We start from the raw sequence: 10,569 nt of genomic DNA, 5'->3' as shown, positions 1-10,569 counted from the left end.
AGCAAAGATACATCGTTACACATTTTGTAAGTTTCAATGAGTTAATTTTAGATGCAAAATAAAACAAGTTGCCACAATATCGAATGGATCGTTCCTTTCTCGCTCTAAACTATCAAATATCAATTTGAATAAACAATGTTTATTCGGTATATTTATACTTTTCAATTCAAAGTCAAAATATTTCAAGGTATAAATATAACATTGATTTAATTTAATAGATATGGGAAATTTTGTGGTAAAATAACAATTTAGATTAGAAAGATAATTTGTTACGTTAAAGTGTTATCAACTTGTTATGAATATGCATTATGGGAGTCACAAATTACCAATTTAGGTTGTAATCCAGGATTTTATTGAGTAAACGCATAAATAAAATTGAGCCAAACTTTAAGACCACGGCTTTAGGCATCGTTTAATATATTTTATTATCGTCATTTTATAACACATATAACTATGCTTAAATTTTAAAGTATACACGGAGTTACAAAATATACATCGATAACCGAAACTTTTTCAAACAGTAATAATCGGAACTTTTCCAGCCACGAAAAAAAATCCGATTATTTTGCGTCATCAAACGTTTCATTTTTTGCATTTGATTCTTTTTTACTGTGTTTCGTTGGAATTTTCCGTCTTACAAGCGATTCCATTTAAGAAAGCGGCTAAACGTAAATCGTCGCTTAAATCATTTTTGATTTCTTCTTCGTTTTCGTCGCCGTCTTCATAATCTCGGCCAAATCTCATAAAGTTATCGGTAGGTCGTTTATTATCGGATCTTTTAGTACTTAAAGTTCTTCCAAATCGCATAAAATTTTGACCTCTCCCGAATCTCATGTAATTATCGGTTCTTCCAAATCTCATGTGATTATCGTTAAAACGACGTCCAAATCGAAAGAAATTTGAATTACCTCCTCTTTGAATTCTAGAATCAACTCCGGATGTGTCATTTTGATTACGTCCGAATCGTAAGAAATTATTATTTCCGGATTTTCCAAAACGAAGGTGATTTAAACCAGCTCTTTGAGTTCTTGTTTGAATGTCGTCGTCTTCGTCGTCGTCGTATTGATAACGATTGAATAAAGGTGGTAAATCGCTTCTTCTTCCAAATCGGATGCTGTTGTTATCCAAAACGCGGCGGATGTTACGATCGGAATCTCTTGACGATCTACTATCCATTTGACGATCATCGTTTCTTCCACTTACGTACGACTCTTTCGATTCAGCGTTGAAAATTGTTGAGAGAAGGAAGAAAAGTATCGAACAAAGTGAGAGATGTGAAAGCATGGTTACTGTAACAAAGAAATTTTTTTGTTAATGCACGCAATAAAAGTAAAAACAAAAAATAATTATTTTAAAGGATTTCATATTTTCATTGTTATTGTGACTGTTGACAGATTAACGCAATCTTACATGAAAGCGAAACGTATGTGGTCCATTTTGGCGGGACGTATTAAGAAAATAGAGATAAAAAGCTCGTCGTCCCTTGGATAAACGAGCTGTCACGCCTTGGGGATGGTTTGGCATAACAAGTGGCGAGTTTATATCATATTTACCTTTGTTATAATATAAACCCACAGCGACCCAACGACCAACACATTTCTTGTTACAATTATTTTCTTTTCAGTTTTACGCCACGATGAATTTTAATATTCATTCCTACACATTTAGAATTTTCAAAACAATGTATATTTATCAAGCATTTAGTTCCTGTTAAAATTACAGTAAATTAAACACAATTTTTTTTTGTTATAAAAAGTCAAAATTAATTTGATTCACGAAAATTATTATACACATTATTTTTTTAACAAAAAGATTAAATATATTCTTTCTATGAAGATGCAGAGAGAAGAAAGTAACGCCAACCTTCTTGAAGGTGAAGCACCACATCGACTCCGCTGCAGCACGTCGAATCTTGATTAGGACAGAACAAGCACTACTTGTTGTAGTAGTGTCTTGTTAGCACTACTAACAAGACTTTCAATGATCTACAGAAAATAAGTGAGAGGTTATTACGACTCCACCTCTCATTTTCCAATTGTACGTCTGGAGAAGACTGGGATAAAGTGGACAGAGTAACAGTGGAGAAGGCTGATCGTGAATTCCAGAAGACCCGTGACACGAACATCAAGAAGTTTGATTCCCTGGAGTGTCCCACTAGCAAAAGACGAAACCACTCACCAAAGGATTGAACTACGCAATCGCCCCAAAAGAGGAAATCATCTGCGAAGTGGAAGCAGCTGTTCGAGGCACTAAAAGCCGAAGAGATTCGACAAGAAGTTGCGAAAGTACTGAAGTCAGTAAAACCACCGAAATCCAACTTGACGATTGGCGAAAAGATCCGATCTATTAAAGAAAAGTCAGAAATCATCGTTACCAGCAGACAAGGGGAATGTCACCGTTGTTATGGACAAGAAAGAATATGACGACAAAATGATGAAGCTACTAGAACAAGCCACTTATAGGAAGATCAAGAACAAAAACAAAATCGTAAGGACAATGAAGGACCTGATAAAATCCACAGAAATTCCAGCAGAAAAGTTTGTGCAGACGCCAGTACCACCAAGAATTTATGGACTACCGAAGATTCATAAGCCAGAGGTCACCCTCCACTGTATCGTCAGTGCCATCAACTCCCCAACATACCAGTTAGCCAAATATCTTGCAAAAATTCTGTCTCCTTTTACAGAGAACACGGAATCATATGTCAAGGATTCTACACATTTTGTGGAATCGGAATATAATATTCTTTTCACACTGCAACTGCTCAGAATATGCTTTAAAAAGTTTTAGACAGAACAAATTCCACATCAATTGAAAGTTAATTTCTCATTATTCTTCTAGTGGATGATAATCAGAGCAGCAATGTACTTGGGTATTCATGATATGTTGTGTTATTAGCCTGCGAGTCCAGGAAACCCCACAAGAAAAAGTCTAAAGGGGTCAAATCGCAAGATCTAAGTGATCTCACTTTCGTGAGAGATAACCTTCAGATCGTTCATACATAATTCATTGTAGTCCACGTCCATATCGTTCGTTTCGGGCCAAAAGCAATTAGTTATTATTGAACTGTATCGTTGACAATGCTGAGCTTACCAACCTCGTTTTCGAAGAAGTAGTAATGCCGCTCATCCAAAATCACCATCAAACAGTAACTTTTATGGGTGCATTGCCATTTGGTAATCTTTGAGTGGGTTGGTGTCGTTCTAAATGCAGCAATTTAGCTTGTTAAAGATTTGTACGTGGAAGACAAACTTCTCAGTCACAATAGACATCCAAAACAATTAGGTGTATCTCTCGGCAGAACGCTAAGCTTTAAAGAAGACAGCTGCAAAACTCACAACCCGAAATAACATCTTTCATCAGCATTTTCTAGAATTTGCTTAGTAATCTCCAATTCTTTATGGTTTGCTGTAATTTAGTAACGGCGTCTATGGTCATTAACTAACCCAGGAGCTTAATTTGGGTCACTATGCAAAATTCCGCAAGTTGAAGTTTGCGAAAGTCCGAGATCTTATAAACGGCGAGGAACTGATATGCAGTCCAAAGCTATTAACTAGTGGTGGAATGGATATTCGGCAACTATCCGGCTTTAGCAGGATATTAAAAACCTATTACTTAGTACTCCACCATTCACAGGAATTAGTATTTCTTTTAGGTGTAATAATAACACTGCAGATAATAATCAAGTTCAACCCCAATAGGACTTTTTTCATTGAATCCAACTTTATTTATCATTAGCAACCTCATTGTAACAATCCCAATACGATATACAGGGTGAGTCAGAAAGAATGGGAAATCCGAATACCGGAGACACTAGACACCAAAATATGGCGATATAACCTAACATCTCTTATACAAATGTCGGTGGTTTTCAAGGCACAGGGTGTTGAAAGTTAAATAAATAATTTTGAAGCTTTTTGTACTATTAACATAAAATTTGGTAGTTATATGTTTTTGAGCATGAGAAATATGAATGCCCCGTCTTGTAAACTTCATCAGTGAACAGATGCTTGTCAAGAAAATATTCATTTTCGCGTAATTTGTTTTGTAGAAAATGGGCATAATGGATTTTCTGCAACTCGAACCAGGATCTCTTCTTCTACGTTGACGATATTTTTTTTTTGTGGAGCAGAGCCCGAAGTGCTGATAGATTATTAAAATTGGTTTGAGTAAAACAACAAATGTTACTGTGCCTCGAAAACCACTAACATTTGTATAAGAGATGTTAGGTTAAATCATCATATTTTGGTGTCTAGTATCTCCGGTATTCGGATTTCCCATTCTTTCTGACTCACCCTGTATAAAATCTGTTGTTGCAGTTTGGTCTAGTTTTCTTCTCTTCGCATGTAATTCATCATCACATTCATTACTAACAGAACTGTCGCTGTTATTACTTTCGATTATTAATTAAAGTATGCTCTTTTTAATGCAAAAAAGCCGTTTTGCAAAATCACTTTTGGTTCTTGAGAAATAAATTTTTGCAATTTTTTCGAATTTTGCAATTTTCGCCGATTAAGTTTTAAAAATTCGTATAAAATCGATTTCTTGGAATATGAGTATGAAAATTTCCCAAAATGTTAATTAAAGTGTCCTCTTTTCAATGAAAGAACACGTTTTGAAAAATTACTTTTAGTTTTTGAAAAAACAATATTTGACGTTTTCATAAAATTTTTGATGTTGCAATTTTTATCGATAATTTTCAAAATTCGCTATAAAATTAATTTTTTTAAGGATCCTCGTGGAAATATCACCAAGTATTAATTAAGGTATCCTCTTTTTAATGCAAAAAGCTGTTTTGAAAAATCGCTTTTAGTTATTGAGAAATAAATTTTTGAAATGATCGACATTTTTTTTGAATTTTGCAATTTTCGAATTGCTGATATATATATAATGGTTCTGTTTCCAAAATTGTGTGAGTTTTCACAATGAATTCTCCTGGCAGACGCAAGACTTGCCCATATACCAGCTCTGCCGAAGAACAACCAAGATCTCTTTTGAGAGAAAAAACTCAACTTCACTCTATTGTTGATTACTCTTCTTAGCGACAATGGATGTTTTGAGAGTTCTGTGGAATCTTTCAAGTATTACCGTTAGTTTGTGGATGATAAGCAGAAGTATGGATCTGATGTGAACCAAGCAATTGTGTAAATTGTGAAAAAAAAAATTGAGTCTGTCGGAAAAGGGTACGAGCAACACTGTTTGCCGAAGTAGTACGAATTGGAAAAGCTTTTGGCCAACGAGTAAATCTTTCTATTACTGTTAATACGTATGTGTAATCTGAACAAGGAGAAAGAGGAAGAGGTAGGAATCGAAGAAAGAGGTATCGAAAATTTCTGGAAAGGCGATTTGGTATATTTGTCGATTTTAGCTTTTTGGCATTGTAGGCAGGTTTTCGTCCAGTGGTAAATATCGGTAATCATTCGAGGCCAAAAATATTTACACTTTATGAGATGTTGAGTAGTTCTAATTCCAGAATACGAAATATTGTGAAATTTTGTAAAAATAGAAGTTCCAAGTCTTTGTGAAACATAAATCCTGGGATTGTTGGCTGAAACTTCACACCAAATTTTTTCATCGGAAAATGGAGTAATGAGAATTTATGATTTTTAAAACCGGAAGAATTTTTGTGTAATAAATGTTGTAGCTGATGTCTTTGTCTTGTTGATTTTCGATGTGAACTGAGTAATATAATGCAAATAACGAGTCTGACGTGGTGTTTTATCTGATTTTGAAAAAAAAGAATTGATTAGTAAGAATAGTAAGAATTGATTGCCATGGAGAAAATGTTTAAAATGATTTATTGCGGATAAATAGCTAGGAGTTCCCTGTCGTAAATGGAATAATTTAGTTGCGATGAATTAAGCTTTTTGGAGATGATTATTAACGTTTTGCGAAAGAACGGCACCGATCGTTGTGTTTGAAGCATCTGTTGTAAGCAGTGTTGTTAAATATCCGGGTATTTACTTTCAAGGGTAAATTTCCTGGATATATACCTGGGGGTATTTACCCAAGATGGGTATTTAGAGGTATTTATAAAATTTAATTTAAATTGAGTTGATGGCAGTTTGGCAAGCACTTCAAGAATGCAGAGTCGATTATCGATATACGAAACTTATTTATAACATCTACAAGAATAGTACAATGATGGTAAAATTGCATGAAAGTACTGAAGAGAGTAAAAGTAGTAAAATATTGATTGTGAGTAAAACAAGGCGAGACACTGTTGAACCCAAATTGTTCATCACAGTCGTCAGAGTGCATTTAAACAACTGGATTGTACCCAAAAACACATAAACATTGACGATATAGTTCTTATATCGGATATCCTTGGAGAGATTAAACTATTTCTGAACGACTTAAAGGAGGTGTGTGCAAGAGTCGGGTTAAATATCAACGAGGAGAAATCAAAATTTATGCTAAATCTTGTTTCCAACTCTAACATCAACAAATAATGAGATTGAGAGGGTTGACAGTTATGTATATCTTGGCTATGAGGTTCGTTTATCGAGAGATAATCAAACAAGCGAACTAAACAGAAGGATCACACTCGTATGGACAGTCTACAGGAAACTTAGAGACATCTTCAAGAGAAACAAGGCTCCGAAACTTTAACATTAACGGTAGCCACTGCCAGGAGGGTCCAAGGTAGCGCAAATATAAATGGAGAGATCGATCCTGGGTCTAACTCTGAGGGACTACATACGAAATGAAGACCTATGAAGTAAAAAAGGTTAAGTGGAACTGGGCGGGTCATGTCGCGCGAATGAAGAATGAGCAGTGGACAAAAAGGTTGCTAGAGTGGAGACCGCAAGCGAACAGACGAAGTAGACATCAAAATAATGACCAACAATTGGATTCAGACAGCACAGAATACAATAGAATGAAATAGAATAGGGGAGGTCTATGTCCAACATTGGACGCAGAGGGTGTTTGATGACAATAATCATAATAACTTGATCTAATCTAAATTACGACAGATTCGTCTAATGATAATACGTCTTTGATTGTTGACAATTCCTTGTCTTCAATGTCCTCATCATCTTCCTCTTCATTTTTGATATATTTTTACTGGTATACAGTGGGTATACTTTTATACCCACTGTTTGGGTATTTACCCTGGGCCGGGGTAAATACCCATTTTAGAAATACCTACCCGCCGGGTATTTACCCAGCGCCCATCACTGGTTGTAAGGGATAATTTTGCGGTTGGACAGGGATGTGCAAGAATGGCGGATTTAGCTAAAAGTAATTTTGATGTTCGGTAGACCAATTTTCGATTTGTTTTTGTGTCTTTGATATAGATCATGTGAAAGAGAGTATAAAGGACTGATAAAAAATAATCGTACCGAGAAATCTTTGAAGTTCTTTTAATGTTTTGGGTTGAGGAAAATCTCTAATAGCTCTTATTCTGGATTCGGATGGACGAGTTCCTATGGCTTAAAAAATTTATTGAAGAAACTCCAAAAATACATTTGGGTGGTTTGATATTTATTCCGAAATTGTTTAATCGTTCAAAAAGTTGTTTTAGATGTGAAAAGTGGTCTTCTTCTGATTTGCTGGTAATGAGGATATCATCTAAATAAACAAATATAAATTCGAGATCGTGTGAAATGAAGCGTTGAAATGTTTGCGCTGCATTAAGTAGACCGAAAGGCACGCGAGTAAATTCAAAGAGGCCGAATGGGGTTGAAATTGCGGTTTTAAAGATGTCTTTTTTAGCTATAGGAAATTGGTAGTACGCGCGAATTAAATCTATTTTGGAAAAAAATATTGGTAACAGAAACGACGACACACGGTCAACATTGATAATATTTTTATTTTAATGTATGCCATCACTACTTTTAACAAACATTAATACCTTGCTCCATGAAAAGTTATTCAGATCCTTTAAATATTTTTAATTTTTTGTTTAAATTTTTTTTTATAGTAACGGAAACGATTCATTATGAAGAAGTATTGAATGTCATGACTCGGGTTGTATATAAGGTTTTAGAATTCGTCTCGTAAACTAAACGAGTCCTTAAGGAGGTATTGTCACTAAGGTAATTGCGAAAGATGAAGCTTTAAGTGGAAAAACTGTCGGTTTACGACGATAATAAACCTTTCCATAAATCGCTTTTGCTACTAATATTATATGAACACTTGATAAGTTTGGACTTGATTAAACAATTTCGTGATATAATTCAACTTTTTTTTTGTTAAAAATATTTACCTTTGCAATTCGATCCACTTTTTTAACATAGCAAAAAGTTAATGGGTTTTATGTAATTTTATCCTAAATGAAAACTACCTCCACCAAGCAAAATATTCATCGAACATTTCCGTTTCGCTTCGTTCTCGGTTCTTAATCATTTCCTGTTATACCCTCAATTTCATTTTCACCGCGGAGATATTCCCACGATTATGCATTACTTAAACGATTTTAAACTTTATTCTCGCAGTTACGTGAACTTCCAACTATATACATTTCAAAAGATGTCTTTTAAACTCTTTTATTACAGTTTCCATTGTTTTACTTTGATTATTCGTTCCAGTTCGAATTTTAAATAATTATTCCGGCTCCTCCACCATTTCTTTGTATTCGCTTTTTACATCCTTTTCAATTTTATTTCAAATTTAAAGTTAAGTTAAAATAATCTCGTCGTTTTCGGAAAGATTTAGAACCAATCAAAAGTTTTGTTTACTTTTATTTTTGCAATAAATCGAATCAAACCATAAAAAAATCATTTTTAATCAACTTTGAGATTCGTCTTTGAAAATTGCTTCTTGTTTTGAAGCTAATAAAAAGCAATTTTCCGAGATGTTTACAATTATGTTAAGAAACGCGTAGATGAGGCGAGTTTCCGCTTTAACTTTTGAATTGAGCGCAGCGAAACGACACGAAATCCGTTAAATTTCGAGGACAGCAAAGGAAGGAATAAGGGGGTAATTTTATGTAAATAACGCGCCCAAGAAAACAGACATCTGTTCTGTTGTCATAAATATAATGGAATTTTTATTCTGTTTTCCCCATTTTTTTTTTCGATTAGAAAAATGGGGCACCTTGCTTATTTTATTGAAAGAAATGAATCGGATGTGTTGGTTTTCTTAAATTAAAATCGTTTTTGTAGGGATGAAAGTAATGAAATTTTTGTAGCAACGTTTCCACCGTGGTCGTTTATTAGGTTGGACTTTCAATTATTTTTTAATCGGATTATTTCACGTGGTCTAAACGTACGCAAAATCTCGGAGAGTGCAACGTCACGTACTATTTGCTGTACGTCGTAATTGGTTTATGAGCGTTGAGGTTAAATGAACCTTACTGCAGAGGAAATAACCGTTTAGAAAAAGGTGAAATAAAAGAAAAGTGTTTATTCATAACATTAATCTGGTTATTATAATTAATGTCATATAATGATTTAAGTTTGACATTTCTAACTCAAGCAACATACTCAGCCTTTGATAACATAGCAACTTTACCAGACAATTGTTACAAAGATCTAATGTGATCTTTATCAAAACTAATTAATAATTGTTATTGCAAATGTAACGTAAAGACTTTTAGTTTCCTCGTTTCTTCCAATAGCAATTCAGAAAAACTGATTGTTTTTGCATTCTGCATTTTAATTCAATGTCGTTTTGTTGTAAGAGAAAGAATAATAACTTTATTCAGCTATCCACAAAATAACAGTATATTTATGTTGAGTTCTTCGTATAATGTTTTTTTAGGTCTTTCTTCGTTTATTCGAGTCTTGAACATCTCATGTAGGGTGTCTTGCTCGGCATTTTTTTCTTTCAGTATTTTATGCCTCACTGAAATTGGTTTTATTTCCGTTCTTGAATATAGATCATCGCTGTTTATGTTGTGGAGTGAATTACTCGGGTGTCTAATCTTTGTCAGAATAAACATTTTCTTTCTGCTTTCCTGATTACTTCCTTTGTTGACTCCGGGGAACATATAATTGTGAAATGTCCATAATCGAGGAGTGGTCGGCATATACTTTTATAAATCTGTGTCGTCGATTTTACAGAAATACCCCTGCCTTTGTAGGTCAATGTTTTAAAATGTTTTGCTCGTACCATCCTTCGAGAAAAATGCTTCATCGGTAAACAGAACATCGGCTCCAAACTCAGCATATTGAGCTACTTTCTCTTGCATCCATGTACAAAAAGCCAATCTCGGCGGAAAATCTCTTGGCAATAAGGCTTGTATTCTTTGGATATGGTAGGGGTACAAAAGTTGCCTTTTCAAAATTCTCTAAACCGTCGAGTGAGATAGGTTTAAGTTGTGAGCAATTTTTCTGGTACTTGTGGTCATATTTTCATCAATTTCGTTGAGGGCAGCCTCTTTTACTTAGAGATTTGCAACTTCCATAGGTTTCCCATTATCAGCAGTATTCCATTTAATACTTCCATTTTCCCATAGACGTTGGTGAATGCGTAGAAACAAGTTATGGAGTGGTACTGAGCGATCAGGATGTCTTTCTTGATACAATCGAATTGCTTCTGCTGAATTACCGTACGCCAATCCGTAAAGGTCCTCCAGATTTGGGGATTGTTATAATTGTAGCTATTTTCAATGTTGATGGG

At 34.5% G+C, this 10,569-nt stretch overlaps 1 protein-coding gene across 2 annotated transcripts in view; it reads right to left on the bottom strand.

The window, feature by feature from the left end:
* Positions 1 to 400: 400 nt before the first annotated feature.
* LOC111423744 (FMRFamide propeptide) overlaps positions 401 to 10,569 on the bottom strand; it is a 28,053-nt gene continuing 17,884 nt past the window's right edge. For both annotated transcript variants that reach the window (XM_023057057.2, XM_023057056.2), the window contains one exon: positions 401 to 1,289. In XM_023057057.2, coding sequence (XP_022912825.1) covers positions 607 to 1,284 — 678 coding nt within the window. In that variant the 5' untranslated portion in view covers positions 1,285 to 1,289 and the 3' untranslated portion in view covers positions 401 to 606. The remainder of the gene's footprint in view (positions 1,290 to 10,569) is intronic.

This window comes from Onthophagus taurus, chromosome 11, assembly GCF_036711975.1.
Source record: "Onthophagus taurus isolate NC chromosome 11, IU_Otau_3.0, whole genome shotgun sequence".
NCBI lineage: Eukaryota > Metazoa > Arthropoda > Insecta > Coleoptera > Scarabaeidae > Onthophagus > Onthophagus taurus.
The sequence above is the reverse complement of the archived record's forward strand: the minus strand, read 5'-3'. Positions and strand labels throughout refer to the sequence as shown.